The 20,357-nt window shown below is 40.3% G+C and overlaps 3 protein-coding genes across 21 annotated transcripts in view; 1 reads left to right on the top strand and 2 right to left on the bottom strand.

Moving 5' to 3' along the window:
* frmd4a (FERM domain containing 4A) overlaps positions 1-12,928 on the top strand; it is a 95,847-nt gene extending 82,919 nt beyond the window's left edge. For 7 of the 14 annotated variants that reach the window (XM_067500086.1, XM_067500087.1, XM_067500085.1 and 4 more), the window contains 12 exons: positions 111-253; positions 417-558; positions 1,808-1,941; positions 2,047-2,169; positions 3,396-3,627; positions 4,504-4,560; positions 4,677-4,914; positions 5,155-5,313; positions 5,511-5,843; positions 5,961-6,529; positions 7,737-7,839; positions 9,376-12,928. In XM_067500086.1, coding sequence (XP_067356187.1) covers positions 111-253; positions 417-558; positions 1,808-1,941; positions 2,047-2,169; positions 3,396-3,627; positions 4,504-4,560; positions 4,677-4,914; positions 5,155-5,313; positions 5,511-5,843; positions 5,961-6,529; positions 7,737-7,839; positions 9,376-9,478 — 2,336 coding nt within the window. In that variant the 3' untranslated portion in view covers positions 9,479-12,928. Of the gene's footprint in view, positions 1-110; positions 254-416; positions 559-1,807; positions 1,942-2,046; positions 2,170-3,395; positions 3,628-4,503; positions 4,561-4,676; positions 4,915-5,154; positions 5,314-5,510; positions 5,844-5,960; positions 6,530-7,736; positions 7,840-8,862; positions 8,935-9,375 lie in introns of all 14 variants that reach the window. The other 7 variants (XM_067500084.1, XM_067500079.1, XM_067500091.1 and 4 more) reach the window with 5 other exon arrangements.
* Positions 12,929-13,500: 572 nt separating this feature from the next.
* Positions 13,501-16,327, bottom strand: si:dkey-30c15.13 (uncharacterized protein LOC558731 homolog). The gene is made up of 7 exons (XM_067500102.1): positions 16,168-16,327; positions 15,887-16,045; positions 15,680-15,790; positions 15,528-15,584; positions 15,330-15,440; positions 15,026-15,172; positions 13,501-14,803 (listed from the first exon to the last, which is right to left on the bottom strand). Exons 2-7 carry the CDS (start codon positions 16,043-16,045, stop codon positions 14,750-14,752), a joined length of 639 nt encoding a protein of 212 aa, XP_067356203.1. The 5' UTR covers positions 16,168-16,327; the 3' UTR covers positions 13,501-14,749.
* Positions 16,328-16,415: 88 nt separating this feature from the next.
* pdp2 (putative pyruvate dehydrogenase phosphatase isoenzyme 2) lies at positions 16,416-20,336 on the bottom strand. 6 transcript variants are annotated; one of them, XM_067500100.1, is made up of 10 exons: positions 20,245-20,336; positions 19,704-19,825; positions 19,385-19,567; positions 19,127-19,246; positions 18,757-19,046; positions 18,552-18,657; positions 18,234-18,470; positions 17,826-18,125; positions 17,430-17,717; positions 16,416-16,838 (listed from the first exon to the last, which is right to left on the bottom strand). In XM_067500100.1, the coding sequence occupies exons 2-9, from the start codon at positions 19,782-19,784 to the stop codon at positions 17,442-17,444; spliced, it is 1,593 nt and encodes a 530-aa protein (XP_067356201.1). In that variant the 5' UTR covers positions 19,785-19,825; positions 20,245-20,336; the 3' UTR covers positions 16,416-16,838; positions 17,430-17,441. The 6 variants fall into 6 exon arrangements, with proteins under 6 accessions (XP_067356201.1, XP_067356202.1, XP_067356197.1 ...); XM_067500101.1 differs by having other exon boundaries at positions 16,416-17,717; positions 18,757-18,989; XM_067500096.1 differs by having other exon boundaries at positions 16,416-17,717.
* Between the last annotated feature and the right edge of the window lie 21 nt (positions 20,337-20,357).

The following is a 20,357-nucleotide window of genomic DNA, read 5'->3' on the forward strand; positions in this document are numbered from 1 at the left end:
CCATTGATGATGGTGATGGTGTGGCTGTGTCTGAGTGTTGTCACAGATTTAAATGTGCATTCATATTTTGTATTCAGTGTATATAAGGAGGCCTTGTGTCCGTTCCTACTGTAGGGCGTCTGTGACAAGGAGGACATTTGGTCACAGTGGCATAGCTGTGCATACCTGGTACGCCTGTCCTGCACTCATCAAGTCCATCTGGGCCATGGCCATCAGCCAACACCAGTTCTACCTGGACCGCAAGCAGAGCAAGGTCAGTCTATCCCTCCAGACATAAAAACACCACAGAACACACCACATAAAAACACACCGCAGAACACATGTAATCACATACTGTAATTGTACAAGAGGCACAGAAAACTCAACCAGCATAAGATTAATGTTTAATTATGTTCATTTTATTCATGTCTATCCAGTCAAAGATCCATGCAGCGCGAAGTTTGAGTGAGATTGCCATAGACCTTACAGAAACAGGAACTCTGAAGACTTCCAAACTTGCCAACATGGGCAGCAAGGGCAAGATTATCAGTGGCAGCAGTGGCAGTCTGCTTTCCTCAGGTCAGTGTGTGTTGGTGAGTTGTGTGTTGATAGGCCGGAGGGGTTGTCTTGTTGATGATGAGAGAGACAGAGGCAGCTGCTTCTGGAAAGAGGCCCCTGATTTTCTTATAATTATTCCCACACACATGCTGTACACACACCCCACTCATTGTCCTTATGTATAGAGCACCACTCCCACCAACCACGTCATACAAATTCATCCTCCAGTGGCGCCATCCTCTTCTAAATTTAGACAGTACGGGAATGAATAGGGCAGCGGGTCAGCAGCAATGGGTCTTTGCCACAACCTTTAAAACAATGGTTATCTGTTTGGACAAGCAATGAGTGTAACAGGAAGATTAGTCCACAAACAAAATTTTGACTAAAGAAGAAAATGCTCATTAACTGCTACATTCACTAAAACGAACAAAATTACGTCGGGTCAGTTGGTAAGAATAAAGCATATTATTTATTAAATCACATTTTATATGAAAACATTGATCTTTGCTATCGGTAATATTTGATGTCTTGATTGCTCATCATCTGTTTCTTCTGTAACCTCTCTTTTCTCAGTATAGACAAATGCATCTGCCCTTTCTCCCTAAATCTTTCGCACATCCATCTCCAATTTCCTAATCTTCTTTTTCTCTCCTCACTGTTTTTCTATAGTGTCACGTCCATCTCATACCATACAGTGTCTTGCTTTTAGTGCATCAGAAAGTCAATTTCATGATCCACGGCTGACTGGAGGCAAAAACATGTCACAGAGGCTGCAGCGCCATACGTATCCATGCACCTTGTAAAAACACTGATCTCAGTTGTAGTGTATCTTGTAAAAACAAAGAGACAAGTGTCTTTGCCACAGCCGTGTCAGCAGTGGTTAGTTTTGTTAAGTTGCTACATTTAAATTTACAGTGAATCACTAGTAGAGCAACAAAAGAGAGTGCATAAGTGTGGGAGCATATGTGTTGTTTTCAACAAGGTATTTTGCAAACAAGACTCGACTATCTCAGGGGCTTTGGATATTGTGCGTCACACACCTTATTCGACACTGCCTTTTCCTTGAAACAGTTGCACAAACATCACTTTCCTTATCGAAATGTTCCTTTCACTTCCTTGTAAACATCCTGCGGGGCTAGCAGGTGAATGCTCGATTTTACCCTCCTTTCCACAAATTGTGGGGACTTCTGCCCTAAAAAGAAGTCACCACAAATGCAGACACACACATATGACTCGTGGCTCCACGGTAAAATATTTCTGTACCCCACAGGCTCTCAAGAATCGGACAGCTCCCAAACAGCTAAGAAAGATATGTTAGCAGCACTGAGGGCCAGGCAGGAATCTCTGGAGGAGACACTAAGACAGAGACTAGAGGAACTTAAGAGCATCTGTATCAGAGAGGCGGTATGTGAAAATACAGATGGATTTGGCAAATATTTTAAAACCAAAAAGGTCCCTCTAGCTCTACTTTTCTGACTTTATTTTCGTCTCCAACTCTTATTTTTCCAGGAGCTGACAGGAAAGCTTCCTAAGGAATATCCTCTAGACCCAGGGGAAGAGCCACCCACAGTGCGCCGGAAGATCGGTACCGCCTTTAAACTGGATGAACAGAAAATTCTTCCTAAGGGAGAGGTGAAGATTATCTAGTACCTGAGCTAAAGTCGTTAAAAGTGTTTATGTCCTTTTAAACCACCATTAATTGTCTGTTTGTGACTAACTTGGTGCAGATTAAGGGTTGTTCATGTTGAACATAATTTAAAGCCACATACTTAATACTTTAAAAATGGCACTGGGTGATAATTGACGTATAGGTAATTTAATTGATCCCTTTCATTTTTTAAGTAAGGTAAGAAAAGGGATGCTATTGTTTAATTTAGCTTGAGACATCTTAAACCGTGTAAAAGTAGTTCAGTAGTACAGCATCTTTGTCTTGCTGTGTTTTTCTGCCACGGATAGATTTTTCCAGAGCAGAATTTCTAAAAATAGTCTGGCAGCATTCTGGCTACAGGAAGTGGTGATAGTAGGATTTTGTGCTCAGGCATGTGTGTGCGTGTTTCTGAGGTTGTATGGTTTGAAAGGAATCCAGGGAGACAATATCACAAAGCTGCCCTGCAAGCAGAAAAATGTTTCGTAATTTACACAGAGCACCTGTAATCTCATACACACATTGAAACACAAGCTGCTCTGGCAGTAGTGTGAAGGCGCTGTTAGAGAAAAAGGGATTCCTCGGAACTGAGGTAGTCCATAACACAAGTGAATACATCATTGTTCGGCCTCTGTGATGACAAGTGGAATCATTTGTGGGCTCTTACCTGTGAGAGCCTGTGTTACATGAAGGCATAGTGTATGCATCACAGGGCAACCATTAGTTTATTTCTTTGTCTATGACCTCGTGGAGTTTCAACTATACTAAGAGTGTACTATGCCATTTTGAACTGTGTAGATATGCAATTTGTAGTGCAGTAGTGTGCACTACATGTCAGAGTTTGTTTTACTTGGGTTACCTAAAGTAACAGTCTCTGCTCCACAGAGATGGAGGAAGAGAGGATGGATTGATGGAGAGGTGTTACTACTGGGGGATGGTGTGTCTCAATAGAGAACATCCAGTGGGGAGAAAATGTGGAGCTACAGCGCAGATAAATTATTTCCTTAGTGTGTTTCCTCTGGCAAAGTTGTGTGTGTGTCTCTAACCAAATGTGTTGCATGGGAGAGTTACAGTCTGAATGTGTGTCTGCAGCCTTGTTATTCTTGGATTGTGCGTAGAGTTCTGTTGCTAAAACTGAGGGCAAATCCAGCGTATTTGTGCTTCTGTTACTCTTGAGTTTGCACTAATGTTTGGGTGTGTGTTCTTATCCCAGGAAGAGGAACTGGAGCGGTTGGAGAGGGAGTTTGCCATTCAGTCGCAGATTACAGAGGCAGCCAGGCGTCTTGCCAGTGATCCTCACGTGAGCAGTAAGAAGCTAAAGAAGCAGAGGAAGACTTCTTATCTGAATGCACTGAAGAAGCTCCAGGAAATTGAGAACTCTATCAATGAGTACCGGGTCCGCACTGGCAAGAAGCCTACGCAGAGGGCATCACTTATCATAGAAGGTACTAATATTTGCCTAATCACTACTGCTTATTAGTATATATATTTAGTTCTCATCAAAGTAACAGTGTTTCCCATTTTATAGTATAATAGAGGTTTTGCATGCACACACAAATTTTTTGTTATGTCTTTCTCGTGAAGCACTTTTGGTTGTAATATTTCACGTAAAGGTCAAGTAAAACAAGGTCAGTATTAATTAGATTATTAATATTAGTTCATTTCTCACTGAGGGCCTCATTAAAGCCCATTGGAATTTTCCTCCTCTAACTGGCTGTTTATGCTGATGGTATATCTGACAGAATATTCCAACCAATCAAGATTATAAAAGTTATGAAAGACAATGTATAACGGTGCCGTTTTCAATAAATATTTATCAAAAAACTGAATTATAAAAAAATTTATTAAAAAACTAAAACATTCTTTTAAATTTATGAGGCCAACAAATTCTATCAGTATAATTTTATGCATCGATTTGGTTCAGCAGCCCAATATAGTTTTGAGGTCTGCCTGCATCTGCCTGACCATGAGCAAAGAGGCCACAGTGGAGCAGACAGAAGAAATTTGCACTACTTTTGTATTCATACAAAATTCTTCCTGCAGGGTTGTGTGGAGGTGTAATCGTGTATGTTCTCGAATCCCTTCGTACCTTCCCACCAGACACTACAAAGAATGTTGTTGTAACATCACTAGATTTAAAAATTAATTTATACCTGTCGTGTAGGATGGCGGGAGGTCTGCTGGGAATGGTGGCCCACCATGCCTGTACTGTTGTAGGGGAAACACTAAGTAGTGTCTGACACACATAAATATTGATGCAGTCTACCATTTTTGTTTTATAATTGTCTCTTACCTCTTTCCTGTGATTCATTAACCTATAGAAGCCAATATTGGTTCTGAAGACAGCTCTCTGTCTGACGCACTGGTCTTGGATGACGGTGAGTCCCTTGGTCCCTCACATTATTGTCACATATCACACTGATATTGCGTGGCCAACAATAATGATGAAATTCTAAATTCTTCCATTATTATATCAATTCTTTCCTTGTTTTAGATGACCCTCAAGTTACAGGTACTCCAACCTTTTCTCCGGTAGCATCACCTCATAAGGGCCTCCCTCCACGGCCACCATCTCACAGTCGGCCCCCTCCACCACAGTCCCTGGATGGCCTGCGACACCTGCACTATACACGCTCTGATTACGATAAATCACCCATCAAACCCAAGATGTGGAGCGAATCTTCACTGGATGAGCCCTATGAAAAAGTCAAGAAACGCTCCTCTCATTCCAGGTATAGGGGAGTTAGAATAGAGATACAACATGACCAAGCAGGGCTTCCCATTTATTTTCCAATATTCAGTCATCTTACCTGTAAGTCAAATGTTAAAAAAAAAAACAAAGTGTATTGAAGGTGTAGTTTAGTAGTCTATAATATAGCTCTTCCAATTGAAATTAGCAGTAATAATGTGCAGCGTGATAATGCTCATTATCTCACTATAATATTGTTCACTTTTTTGTCACTTTTGTCAAGTCACAGGCGTTTCCCAAGCTCTGGTAGTGCAGAAGCAGGAGGTTGTAATTCTCTGCAGAGCAGCCCCATTAGGAACCTTCCACACTGGAATTCTCAGTCCAGCATGCCGTCAACCCCAGACCTGAGAACCAGGACCCCACATTACGTACATTCCACTAGGTCAGGCATTATAACCTTAACTGTTTACACTTACTGTATACACTTTCTAGTACACACATCAAATGTTATAACAACTAACGTTAGTTGGGTATCCTGAGCTTCAATCTGTTGCCTTTACTGCTTCTACTGATGATGCTGACCCATGCTGTTCCATCAGCACATTTATTCAAATTTTAATGCTATTCTTTATCTTACAGGTCGGTGGACATTAGTCCCACACGTCTGCACAGTCTTGCTCAGCACTTTAGGAACCGCAGCTCTAGCCTTGAGTCCCAGGGCAAACTGTTGGCGTCTGATCCCGACACGCACCCGCACGCCCTGGGAACACTGGGCAGCCCTGACTTTTTCCTGGGCCCAGGACGCAGCTCCAATGGCTCTGACCCACTAGATGACTGCTCATCCTGCACCAGCCAAAGCAGCTCAGAGCATTACTACCCCTCTGGTGGACCTCCCGGCAGTAACCCTAACTACTCTACTCTGGGAGAGGACTCACCCTCCAAAGCCAGGCAGAGGCAGAGACAGAGGCACAGGTAAGGCTGGAGGAGATGCAATGAATGAGCCTTACTTGACAAACCTCATTTATCCTATATGCAAAGAAATCAAAAGGTCTATAAAGTTGATGGTATTGTCCTGTGTTCTCTCTCCAGGTCTGCTGGTCACTTGGGTTCCTCCAACTCTGGCTCCATGCCCAACCTGGCAGCTAAGAATGGCTCTGGTGGAAATGGGATGGGAGGAGGACACCACGGAGTTTACCTCCACAGCCAGAGCCAGCCCTCCTCGCAGTACCGCATCAAAGAGTATCCGCTTTATGTGGAGGGCAGCCCAAACCCTGTGGTTGTGCGCAGCTTGGAGAGCGATCAGGAAGGCCATTACAGTGTGAAGGCCCAGTTCAAGACCTCCAGCTCCTACACAGCCGGGGGACTGTACAAGGAGGCCTGGGGGGGTGAGGAGGGAGGAGAGGGGAGTGGCAGGCTCACGCCGTCACGCTCTCAAATTGTACGGACTCCGTCACTGGGACGAGAGGCTGGTGGAGCAGGAGGGGGGAGGGCAGCAGTGTCTGAAGAACTGCGGTGCTGGTACCAGAGGTCTTCAGGGAGCCTGAAGGAGAGGAGTCACTCACATTCAGGGTCCACTTCCTCAGAGACAGGGTCACAGCAAGGCACACTTGGACACGGTCGAGGGAGTAGAGTAGGGACACTTGTCAAGGGCTCACCAGGTGGGTCTTCTTCATTTAAACTCCTTCTCTCATGGGTAAAAGCCAATGAACGTCATGTGTTTGAAATGAAAACCTTAGACTGTCCTTTGTTTAAGCGCATAAATCATTTGTTTATTCCTGGGTTCAAACAATACATTATGCAAAGCACATGCTTGTGATGGTCATACTCACAACCTTCGGGTTATAAGAAACAGTAGGCAGCTCCCATGAGGCTTATGGGCTCATGTGAAGATTAACAGTACCTAAGAGCATTTACAGAGTAATGAACTTTTTTTTTTTAACTATTTTTTAGGTTAGAAATGTATTCTTAATGTAAAAATTATTTATTTGGGAAGTTGTTCATAATATTTGTGTTCATTAGACCTTTGAACAGTGACTAATAGCACAACCTGACAAGGACACTAACATTTAATCCAAATGTCACTGTGTACTTGTAACATTCAGATCAAACTGTCTCCCCTCAACTTGAGGGATGTTTTATATAAAGTTCCCTCTTTCTCCCTTTGTGATGGCTAATAAAGTGTAAACATAAAAGCATGAGTTTAAACTTACAACCTTCAGATTATAAGTCTTCCTGGAACAATTCAACATTTAATTTCATTCAGAGGTGTAATGTTTAATTACTGGTGACTAAGGCTTTGTCCAGATGTCCACATTCTGGACTAAAGCCTTGAAGACTTTAGCCACATCACATTTACAATAAACCCGCTCATAATCTTCTCAAATCATAAGGCCTCTTTGTTACTTAATGAGGTGAAAATTCTTCTTCTCTTCTTTCTGCTGTTGTAACACATAAATCCAACATATTTGGCCATTACATAATCTTTTGTGTGAGCAAATCTTACTGCAGCTAACCATGGTAAGGAGCTTCATGTGAGTAAGCAAATTAAAAACTTGATATTTTACTTCATTTTGTAACACATAGCATCTTACATGTATAGCAGAAAAACAACTACTTTATAAGACCTTCAGATTATGAGATTGGCACGCTGCCTACTGAGGTCTGTAATTTCTGTGCCTGGACACCTGAGGCAAATTGTCTTTGGGACACTGAGGCCAAACCCCCCTGACCCCGTGTTAGGCATAGCTAAAATCCATTTTTCTCTTTGTGCGCCAAGATTGTTTTGTGATTCTTTTGACTCTGTACCTTCTGTTCTACATGTGTTGAACACTGCTCAGCAAAACTAACTGTCAGTTTTTCCCATAGCTGCATCCCCTCACAGCCAGAGGAGTATGACACCCTCCAGCGAACATGCAGCCACACCCACACCCCCCTGTAGCCCACAGCACATCCTCAACTGGCAGAGCGGGTAAGAGTTACATCAATATATAAAGATATTTCAAGCAGGATATAAATTTTCACTAGGTCAAACTATATCTTGGCCTCACAGCTTCTTTCTCGCCATCTTTGTTTAAATATCCCCCTAATCTAACATGCTCACAAGCTAAAACTATATGTTGTATGTGTCTCAGCTGATGTTGTTTTTCCCTGCTGAACTAATCAATAAGGGTGATTTGGGGTTAAGCTCTATTTTAAACCTTTTCCCACTAAAATGATAAAACTTTTAGGTTGTTTTCAAACCTAGATTGTTTGCTGTGGTCTGATTCAGTGGAGCATTTTGTAAACTTCCAATCCAAGTAAACCAAAATACATCACTATAAGTCATGTGAAAATAGTCTTGTCCAGTCATTGGTTAAATGGATCTGGGGCAGGAACAATAAAGTAAACACAGGAAGAAGATCCTGTTCTGTACCAGTGAATAGTATTATGAGTGGAAAATTACTATGAAACATGAAACAGCTGCACAACTGGCATTTGTTCATAACCATCTTGATTATCTGGGCAATATACCAAGCAAAATTCTGACACAACAATGCAGAATGTACTTTGAAGAAAAAAAAAACATTTTGAAAATAAAACCTCACTTTACACTTTGTATAGTAGATGTGCTGTCGAGGAGCTATTTAGCAGAAATGTTTTTTGGGCCAAATCACAAGAAGAAACCCCTTTGTTTGGTACAAGAACCACCAAGACCCCATTCAGCAAGGGCCTTGGTGCAGTTTATTTCGTCCATTGCTGTGTTCAGACCGACCCAAAGGAGCCTTACCAAGATAGGAAATAACCACAGTTCGATTCAACTGGAGTAAATGAGGTCCCTTAGTCTTTTCTTCAGCTTCTATTTCACTGCACCTTCGTTCTTTGTTTCTTCACTTTTTTGTCATATCCTTGTGAAACAAATTTCTATTACCTAATATTGCCATTTCTTTCCTGTTCCTTCTTTCTGTCTATACTAACCCTCTTCTCTTTGTGTGTGTCCTCTCTCCTGCTTTAGAGGCACAGCAGACAACTCTCCTACTGAGGACGTCTGTCAGTCCCTCCCTCAGCCAAGCTCTGATGCGTAGAGGTACTGTCTGTGATTTTGGTCTCCCAGTGGTGTTAGTTGGGAAGACACAGCAGCAGTATGAACATATTTTGAATGAAAAGTGTAACAATAGTCCTAAATTTGTTTATAGTCAGATTTCGATTTATAGAAATCTTTCTGAACAAAGCTTTAGCGTTATTATAAATTCATCATAATCATCTCTTGCACTTTGATGGTGGAGGTGTGTGTTTGTCATGTACTCCTTCTCTGGCTATGTCTATCTGATCTCTGCATGTGCTTTGCTCTGTGTATTGACTCTGACACCATGGCTTGTCCTTCACAGGATTTACTAAAAGAAATACTTAATGATGTGCCATTTGTGTTGTAAGAGACGACACTCTTAAATAAAAAAGTGAACATTTTGAACCATGTAATCGACAGTGTTTGGATGTCAGTGTGACCCTCATATGTATTCCTCTGCAGGTCTTTCAGTGACAGCTGTTTTCTCAGTAGCCCGCTGTGTTCAGAGCTGGCAGATGTGCAGTGGTATGGACACGACAAGGCCAAACCTGGAACCCTGGTCTGAGACCATCCTATATGGGCCCAGGAAAGTCCCATTGCCCTTCTACTGCCTCTCCACTGTTCCTCACTGCTACCCATCGACAACCAACAACCTCATCCTTAAAGCCCCACAAAAACCCTGCTCTGACTGGACTGGTGGTCTGGACTTGAGCCTCACTCCTTCCTAAACCCTGCCCTCCATCCCTGTCATCATGTCTTTTAATAAACCCATCTATCACAACTAAGCCAGGCAGGGACACACTCGCTAGGCTCTGCAAAAGCCTGATTTTACAGGACAGACTGAGAAGTGCCACCTCAGCTGGTGAACTGTTGCCATAGAGCACCACAGCCGTTCTTTATTCACCCTCATGCAACCAACAGTGCAAAGGGGAAGGAGCGATGGAAAGAGAGAGAGCACAGAAAAAAAAATGAGTTACACAGCTCCAAACAAAACCAACATTGGGAATTCCAGGATCAGTTTCAAACCTAATCTTTGGTTCCCCAACCTTAGCAACTCCAGTGCACTGCCACCAAATCAGAGGATACTTGCTGGATTTGAGCCACCAGTTTAAAAAAACATTTCCAGGCCCAAATAAACTGTGATGGATTTTGTTGTTCCCGTCAGTATCGTTGTCTTTTTTTTTTGTTTATTTGTCCCTACGTATTATTGAAACGAGAAAATGACACAGACTTATAAAAATTCTGGATCAGCAAACATTTTGGATGACATATTCAGTTCATCTTTGTGTAAACCCACAACCAAAGACAACTAGAGGATCGACTGGTCACACCAGGGTCCTTAGGCTTGTGCCCCTGCAGAACCGTGACTGTCAGTCAACTGATATGTATTCATAGTAACTATCAGAATGGTTTCTGGGACTCTTATGTGGAATATTGATGAGGACTAGCAATAACAAACATTGTACAAGTGTATGAACTGGTTTGAGTGTCCAAAGTGAAGTGAAGCAGGCATATTGCCATGTTCTCTGCTTTGTGGTGCTTTGATTAAATTATCATTAGCGCATCATAGGCAAAATATGCAGTTGTGGTTATTGGGTTTGGCATTGATCTTTGATCATTTCAGTGACTTAACCGTCTTTTTAATGTCCCTGGGCCTGAAAAGATTTCTCTGTCCATGACAGTTTGTTTGGCTGTATGGTGGATTGTGAACAACACCCGAGCCAGAACATTGTGGAGACAGGTCGGCAGTTATTTGTTAGTGTGCCCACGTACCGTCATAACTACTGCAATTTTTCACTCTACCTTTTCATATTTTTTAAATTTCTCAAAAGGTAAAGATGATTGGCTTTTGACATCTCATAGCTTTGTAGTTTGAGCTACAATGCAGTGACAAATCTCTACAGTAAATCATCCTTTTTATCATAAGAGTCTCTTCCTTGGTCAAACTGGTATACTGGTTCTCACCATGCTGTGCTTCTCTCTGTCCCTCTGCTGCTGCACTGTTTTTCCTCATCTTTGTTTCCATCGCTTAAGCATGACAGGGTTATCCTGACTGAACACAGACACACTGAACTTAGCGCTGGCTATAACATTAGCTGACATTAAAATTTGTATTGATGGGCACACAATAGTACTAATATATTATTGCCAAACATGTTGGTGCTTTATATTTGTACTGTAAATGAGCACGGAAACAGCCACTCCTTCAAGCTAACGACCTCTTAAAATCCCTTCAGTCTATAGCCATTCTGTGAAACAGCAGCAAGGCAATGTAGCCTAAAGACACTATAGTATGGCATCAGAAATAATAGTCAAGGAATTTTAAAGCACAACATTATATCTTTGAGGGCTGGAGATACTAAAGGTATGTTCTCATTTTCCACTGTCACTGTTATTATTAATAATTTGAATCAAAAGTGCATACAGTTAAATTAATGTTACTGTTTTTGTTTTTGTTTTGTTTTTTACAATATACTGACATTGGTGAATTTCAGGTTAATAATAATTAAAAACAACCCGCTGTCAGGGTACAAGAGAAGCCATAACCAGAGCTGAGAAAAACTGTTCTTTAGTCCTCTCACATTTAGATAATTATTTTCTCATACATTCTTATGAACAATCACATAGTCAGAACAGGGTTAGAAAAGCACACCTGGTTTTGTATGAAGTAGGACTCTTTCGCTGAAACCGTTTCCCGCAGCTTCCCTTGACACATGCTTATGTTACAGAATAATGCTTACCATCCTTTCATTGTTGCTTAAAATCCGTGTTTAGCAAATCTTAGTTTTACTAAGACAGATTGTACACCTCAGTGATAGGGACAAGCAGACCTATTTTTCAGCCTTATGGCACCTCAAAGTCTGGAAAATGGTATATCACGATTTATGATCTGGGAGGAATGGTACTTATCTTACTTGTCCCTATTAGTATTGTGTATCCTTTCAGCACAAACGTTAGTCCTAATTTGCCACTTTATCTTCATATAAGGGTTTAACACATTCTTATGCTTCCATGCACAGTTGGTTCTCAATATGTTATCTGCCCATACCTAGTCAAATATACATTTTTACCCAAAATTGGAACCAGAACTTCCTGGTTACCAATAATCTTATTCTAATAGGATTTAGTTACTGTAGTGTATTTAAGTTTGACCTTGCTTTTCTTACTGAAAGTATTTGCACAGATATTGTGTCTTAATGGCCCAACCTCCCATGCATGCCCTGCTGATCCAGTGACATATAAAGACCAAGAAGACATCCAGAAATCGATTTCTGTCCACTAGCATGTCTTGCTCCACAGTGTCGCCCTTCTGCCAGAAAGTCCCAATTTGACCTTGTGGTAATCTCTGACCTCTGAGCCTGACATGATAAAGTGTGATATCCTCCTTCTGATGTTCCAAACACCATATTTTCTGTGCTCCATAGTAATGTTTGAGGTTTTTGTAATACTCCAAGAGAAATGAACTAACTATTTTATCAGTCTTTTCCTGTATGTACGGAGGGGCACTGTAAGGTTTTGTGGGGTTTTTCACATTCATTGTTTTAACAATGTTCAATTTTATATGAACCAGTATTGTTTTGTTTTTTGTTTTTTTTAGTTCTGACATGTAATAACCCTTTCAGGTGCTACAAAATGACCAGTTACTGCTTTGTCCTGTAGGATCTAGACATCTCTTCATTGTTATCAATAGATTCAATACCAGACGTGCAAAATTAAGCTTATTTTAACAGTTTAATAGTAGAACACTTCCCCTACCAGACAATAGAGCATGTAACTTGATTTTATCACTTCTGTTCACCTATAACAATACATTAAAGGTGTTGTAGAAAAAAATGTGGAATGGATTAAAAAACAAATTCCACTGTTAATTTATTCTTTTTTCTATTAAAAATTTGTATAGTAACTTTACATTTTTCAAAACTGTGTTGTTGGAAATTGATGACAAATTTTCAAGATGAGAAGTCATGGTGGTTCTTGAGAGTAAGAAAAATAAATTATTGATGAATGTTCTCAAGATGATGCCTGGTTTTCTTTTTTCCATTTTTAACAATCATACATAAGGTTATTTTGCTACTCACTCCCAGGTGTCTCAGATCAAATCCTTCTAGGCCATTCAGCTGAAACTTCAGCGTAGCAGTGAGACTTATGTAAAGGAATCCCCACATGTAGTCACCACTTCCGCTCCTCTGGACACACTCATTCTTTTGGCATGACATCTGGTCTTCAGTCACATCCCTCTCACACTGTGGCCCTGAAAGAATGGAGTCAAGAGGAAGACACAGTACACTGCAAAGATAAAAGATAATATTCATCAGCCACAACAGACAACAAGATTAAACAGCTGCACATAAAGCAGACATCAAGGCATATTTTTCAGTTTTTAATTTGCATGCCCCTATATCACATTTGGTTGTTAACTCAAAGAACACTAAAGTCTTTATGTAAAGAAAATATGGAATCATTCAAGCTTTCTGGCAAAAAATACTAGCATCAGAACTAATGGACTGTGTGCACAACTGAACATGAACTGTTACAATACATCAGCTACACACACACGGTAGTTGTGATACTTTACCACAGAGAAAAGTGGTTTCAACTGGAAGAATCAGTCGTCACTTTTCAGTCAGGCATCCAACTTTATCATCCTTTCTTTTACTCTCCTTCTGTGTCCATTTACTAATGAATCCCATGTTATTCTTTGTACTTGGTGTGTTCCCATAGCAGCTTTCCCAACCAGGCAACAGCTGGAAGCTGTTAAGCAGACACGCCGTGAGAAACTAGCTGCTCTCTGATTCTTTTTTTTTTAACTGTGTGTGTATGTGTATGTGTGTTTCTTAATGCTATAAGAGTGGAGCATGACCTTGCTTGATATTCTTAATGAAATCCTCCATCAATTAAATGCTGAAACACACCACATCCTTCACCATGCCCACGCTATCTTTATTGGACATCTACCTTTGTGAGAACCACTTTAAGGTGTAGACAATAAAAGTAGAGACATTTTTGCAACATTGTCACATTAACAAGTCCATTAACAGGCTGCTTTTGAGTTTTGACTTATTAAGCCAAGAAAAGGTGATGATTGGGATAAAGGTTACTTTTACTGTCCGACATTTAGATACATTAAAGAACTTACATATTTGCATCATAGCAGTTTTGAAGAACTAGACAAATGTAAGCTCACTGAACAAGATCATTTATTTACAATTATTCCAACTTGTTGCCCTCTTGGGCAACAAGTTGGTCATATCTGAAAGTGAAATGAAACCATGTCAGCCTCTGGTCTTACACTAAACAGAGGAAGTTGGTTTGTGGATTACAACATGAAAAACCTCAGACAATGCTGCCCTCTAGGTTTAACCACAGAGCAGCATCTGATAAATTAGGATGAAAAGCTGTAGTATGGCAACTTGTTTATCAGATAATCAACACGCCTATATAAGTAGTTTTTGGTAGTTTGTTCTGATTTGCAATGTGATGTTTTATAATATCACAACCCTTTAGAAAGTACAATTACCATACACCTTAATAGTAAGTTATAAATGTGTAAGTCATTATGGTCCATTATATATTAGTTGCCATTATGTTTGAAGCCTTTACATTTGCTGATGCATTGTTAGATGAAATGGGCAAAGTGAAACTGTTGACATGTTGTTTTTTAAATTATACCATGTATAATTGGATCATATTTTTAACTTTCTTAAATAGACATTGTCCCTGATCAACAACAGTAATTTAGTAACAAACATGAGTGTGTCTATACAAAATTTTTAATGCTCCTGACCCAGTTAAGATTTTTTTTTAATATTTCGCATGCAAATTTACAGTAAATCGTTCAGAGATTAAATTCCACTTGTTCCAGCAGAGGCCCATTATTTTCCTCTGGATCCTGCCCAAAAAAGAGAGAAACAAAAACATTCAGACCACATGAAATTGTACACAATCTATATTAATGTACCCTTAATACTGAGTTTTTTAAATTAGGTATGTATATTTCACTGGTAGTTTCTTTATTCTTTTAAACTGAAAGTGACTAAACCACCCAAGTTAATGGTGATAAAATCATATTTGCCTTATGGGTTATTGTGCATGTTCTATTGTACACATTTACCTGTGATAGGCGACTGTAGGCCTGAGTTTTGGGGGCACTATAGCGACGCAGGCCTCTCCAGCACAGGAAAAGTATGTAAACTGATGCCAGAGAACACAGTATAGTAAATGCTATGGAGCTCCCCTTGGCAACATATGAGCCAGCACGCTGGTGAAGAGACAGGAAGGGAAGGAAAAGTTTGAATGTCTTTAAAACATTTAGAATGAGGACACTTTAGGTATATGTCTTGAAGTAACTCTAAACAGAAAGGCTTTTATACAATCTTTGTGCTATAAACAAAGAGAGGTATTTCTGGCAGCGCTACCTGTTGGTTTGAGCGGAGCACCACTGGCTGTCTGTATTTGAGGCTGATGGCCAGGAGAGCAGAGAATCCAAATAGTAGACTAAAGATGTTTAAACCCATCAGGGTGATGATCTAATATTCGGTTAATACAAAAAAAGCAAGGCAGTTGATTACACAAGCAAAAAAGTTTCATAAAAAATAATTAAACAAGCAGTGTACCTTTAATTTATTAGCTTTCCTCTGAACCTCCATTGCCAGACACCCAGCAGCCAAATACTAGAACAACACAAATGGTTATGACAAAGTTTTTTATTACGCATCCGATTTAATGCGCATCTTTGAGTTTTCTGCTGTAGCAGATGTCGACTCACAAATAGACTTGACCACACAGGTATTGTCATAGAGACGGAGCAGCTGTAGCTCACACACGCATGGATGACTGTGGTTAAAATGCAAGCTAAAGCACTGAGGACCTGAACCACCTGAAGGGAAACACAGGGTATAAAGCAGCCAGATAGTTTACAGGCTTAAGAACTGTGTTTATTGGTATAGACACGCCAAAAAAAACAACCTCTCACCCCAGAGACTAAGAGCCTGGTATTAACTACAGCCCCGAACCAACGATGAATCCTGGCATTGCTGAGTTCCACTTGATTAGTATCCTGAGTCGGGTGAGGTATGGGTGTGTCTCTAAAAAATACATGGTACAGCCCCTCCTGAAACATGTTTGATGTCATCTGTTGTGGAAGAAATAAGGTAATTTGTACGACATTTAGATATAGAAAAAGTCCAACCCATATCTTACTCTGGCATACAAACATACAAATAATCAGTCTTGATTTCAGTAATGACAACTTACCTTTCGCAAATGTTATAAAGCTTGAACCTTAGTTAACTTGAAATTATCCACAGGCCTTCATATAAAATGTGTCTACCTAAAATAAATAACATTTAAACTGATTTTTGTTTTTCCTCACTGTTGCTGCTGCTCAGTGTAGTACAGTATATCCAGAGGGTCAAAGTTCATAAAACCTGGTTGATAGTGAATGAGTAAAGTCCACTCTTGAGGAAGTGAGTTAAGGAGGTCATTGATCATTACTAAAAGTGTAATTTTCTTGTATGCTGTTGTATTTTATTTTCAAGAGTTTGAGAAATATTATACAGGAAGAAAGATTTTAATGTATTTTTTTAAAAAAAGGAGCCATTCACACTGAAAGATACATCTTGTAAAAACACATACACAGTACTTCACTAAGCCATCAATACAAATACATACTTTACTTTCAAACAATTTAAACAAAGAGAAAGTCCAGTTTACTCCTCCTTGGCTTGTAGTTGTCAAATACATCATAGATGTGATCTGGTCAGTAGAAAATTAGTGCACAAGACCCAGGTTTGTTTCATATAAGTCTGCAATAAGCTATTTTTGTCCCCATTTTACCCCCATCAAGTTAGTTACCTTGCCTTGACTTTTGCCTTCTTGTCGCATAGTATGTTCATCCCCAAGAAGTCCTTCTCCAACCTCATCATCTTGAATGAACATCAGCATTAGTAAAGAATTTCTTAGCAGTTAAATATGAAGCATCTTTACATTCTTACAGTAACTGGAATGTCAACTTAAGTAGATCTAGCAAATATATTAAAGACACACATTAAAGACAGGTAAATTTATACAAAATTAAAGGAACTCTTCACAGCTTAAACAGAGGTTAAGTACAGATAAAACATTGTTACTAATGAACTGTCTAAAGAAAATAAGCATGATACAAAAATGCAGATGCTTTAAAGTGAATATGTGCATTATTCCCTTCCCTACTAACCTTGTATTTACCGTGAATACATTTTCACTTTTGACATTCCACTTTAATGTTTACGAATTGTTGACATCTCATTGAGGGCCCATTAGTTTTTGCATAAAATGTTTTATTTTGACCTGACCAGTGCTACAAATATGTATATATAACATGTGATAACCTTATGCTACAGTTTTTTTAAATATAAATCAATGTATTTCATGAGTTTATTTAAATTATATAATATAATATGGTTACCGTTTGTATTCAAAATATCCAAAAACCTTGGGCCAAAAGGAAATGTGGACTATTAGAGAGCAGCACTTACAAAAACATTCTGTTAGCTGCAGTGAGGTCTGGCCAGGTCAGAGTTGAAATAAACCACAGTAGCTGTGATATCATCCCTATACATTCGAGCCAGGTCATCTGGCAGAGCAAGCATAGAGGCCAGTCTCTCCTGGCACAGTTCCCCGTACTCATCTGTGCCGAGAGCATGTCTGATGAGGTGTGTGGCAGCGTTGGTGTCTAGGGCAGGGGAGGCACGAGAGCTGCGTTTCAACAAAAGTTTATGCATCTGACCCAATTTCAGCTGCCTCTCAGAGACGGAAAGTGGAGCCTGAAAAAAAAATTTTTGACAAGATTTTACAAGATATAAACAAAAGAAAATTGTGTGCTGTGAACCTGGGAAATAATAATACAAATAACAGTCACTCCACACACAAACCTGTAGGTGAATACCACTCAGGTGCTCTCCAACAAGTCGTACAACCTCCTCGCTACCTATTTCATCCCATAGCCCATCAGTGCCGAGAACCAGAAAACGATCCTGAGGTCTTAGTTGGTGATAAGTTATCTCAGGCGTCACATCCAGGTAGGGTGGAGTTAGGTAGTTAGGTGGAACATGCTGGTAGAGATTGAGAAAGTCTAGGTCAACTCCAGAGTCTAGGCTGGCTAAAATGCTCTGTTGCAACTCACGGCTCCACTTGAATCTCACATCACCAAATGCGCGAAGGGGCATCAGAACCTGACAGGAGAATTAAAGGTAGAACCTATGACTTATTTTCTAAAAGTAGCCTGACAGTCAACTCATTGTACAGTGCCTCTTAAGTGCTATGTCAAAAAGACCTCTCACCCCAAGTAGTCTATCATCTGTGATGATGGTGTCTCTCTCAGAGGGTGGGTGCTGGGCTTTTATTCGCTCTACCTCAGCCTGGTTCTGTGAGTTATGGTCCTGGGAAAGGGTTAAAGCGCTCCATGAGCCATCCTCCTCCTGCACTCCCAACACTGCTCGGCAGTCACCGGCATTTGCCACGTGGATCCCATCAGTGCTGATGTGAGCCACACAGGCAGTGGAACCAGCAAATGCAACCTGGACAGATAATGATGCATGTCTAAAAACACTGTTCCTCCTTGAATATAACAAAATAAGCAAATAAATCTATATTATTACTTGAATGGCTGTGCTCTTCATCAGGTCAGTGGATAAAGGGACTTGAGCCTCCAAGGAGATGTCACCATCGAGTCGTTTGAAAGCACGATCTAAAGCATCCGGAAGGCTAAATGAAACAGAAGAAAATGGAGGGCTGTAAATGGAAAACCAATCATAATAACTGTATCTGCATCTGTACAATATATGAACATAAATGTATACTCACCTCATGCCTTCATTATGTTCCTCACTGTCTAGTAAACTCTGCCAGAAGACTCTGAGGTGTTCAATGTAGAGGGAAGCAGATTCACGGTGAAAGCTAAAGTCTGCATGGTGTTTGTGCCACTGCAAGATGGGTGGAAGGGCTCTGCCATGCTCCATACTCTTCTCAAGCTCCTCCAGGCTATGCTTTGGCATCATTGCAATTGCTATGTAGTATAGTAGCCGCTCACTGACGGCCTGTGCACAAGCCCAACCCCCATGTCCATCAAACACTCCAAAAAGCATGCCTTTTGACTGGAGGACATAGAGCACTTTTTAAAAAATTGGTAGAAAACCATGCTGATGGATGTACAGACAAAGGCAATGATGCTTACCTGCAAGCAACTGGCTGCACTGCGACGGTCCTCATTGGGTGTGTTAGCAGCTAAGTGGTTACTCTGAAACCTTCTGACAGCACTGAGTCCCCTGCCATCAAACTCTGGCACATTCACAGTCTGAAACAGATGCGAAGAGGAATTGTTTTACATGTAAACTGATTATTCTGTATAATAATAAGAAACATTTTTTGCTGCAGGTCATTTGAGTTTCAATTTCTCACTCAGCATCAAAAAAGACATTATGATTGGTATGACCTGCTCATATGATCGTAGAATGCTGTTGACTTGGACCCAGCTCAGTTGAAAGTCTATATCCTGATGAGCTGAAAAGTGTCGCTGACTTTGAGACCACTTTTCTGAATCCTCACAACTTTGCCGCAATAGGTGTGATCGGAAGTTACTCCAAGATGACAAATGACAATGGTGGGTTGGTTGAAACTGAGAAAAGAAAATAGGGTGGTAATGAAGAAAACAAAGAGTGATTGTAACTTTACTTTATGATGTATTGCAAATAAATCTGTATTTTGAACAAACGAACATTCTGAGATATAAGACTATAAAGCAACAATCAAACCTGGTATGATGCAGTAGGAAAAATGGTCAGCTTGTAGCTTGAAGCCCTTTGAAAGATGCTAGCGTACACACGTCCAGACATCTCTAACAGGTAGGGTGTGTGCAGCTTAATTACCCTAATGCCTGTGCAAAAACAAAAAAGAAAGCAATAAGGTATAACGACACGCCAAGGACTTATATGAAGACACATAACATATACATAACATCAAAACGCTAAGTGAGTTAATAGAAAACTATGTAGATGTTTTGTAAGTAGTAAGTCTCAAAGTAACACTGTACTCAATGTGCTATAAGACAATAACAAACAGCAAAACTCAACTACTGGTTCTGACTTCACAGCATTGGCTTAAAGCTAATACCTAGCGGTTAGCTAGGGAAGTTGACTTAGTTAACGTGCTAGGTGGCTAGCTCCGCTAACGTGTTATTTTATTACACGCTACGTTGCACCAAACCTTTAACAAACGTCCGTATACACATTGGTGCATATTTTAAGTATGTTGAATAAACCCGTATGTTTTCAATTAATTAGTAAAGGTACAAACTTTGTAAAATCACGATTGAATCGAATAATCAACTCGATAAAGTCTACGCTCCATACATAGCAGTGACGTGGCACAACATCGGACGCAACGTCAGACGCACAGTTGTAGTTTTG

This window comes from Channa argus, chromosome 4 (genome assembly GCF_033026475.1).
Source record: "Channa argus isolate prfri chromosome 4, Channa argus male v1.0, whole genome shotgun sequence".
NCBI classification, from domain to species: Eukaryota; Metazoa; Chordata; class Actinopteri; order Anabantiformes; family Channidae; genus Channa; species Channa argus.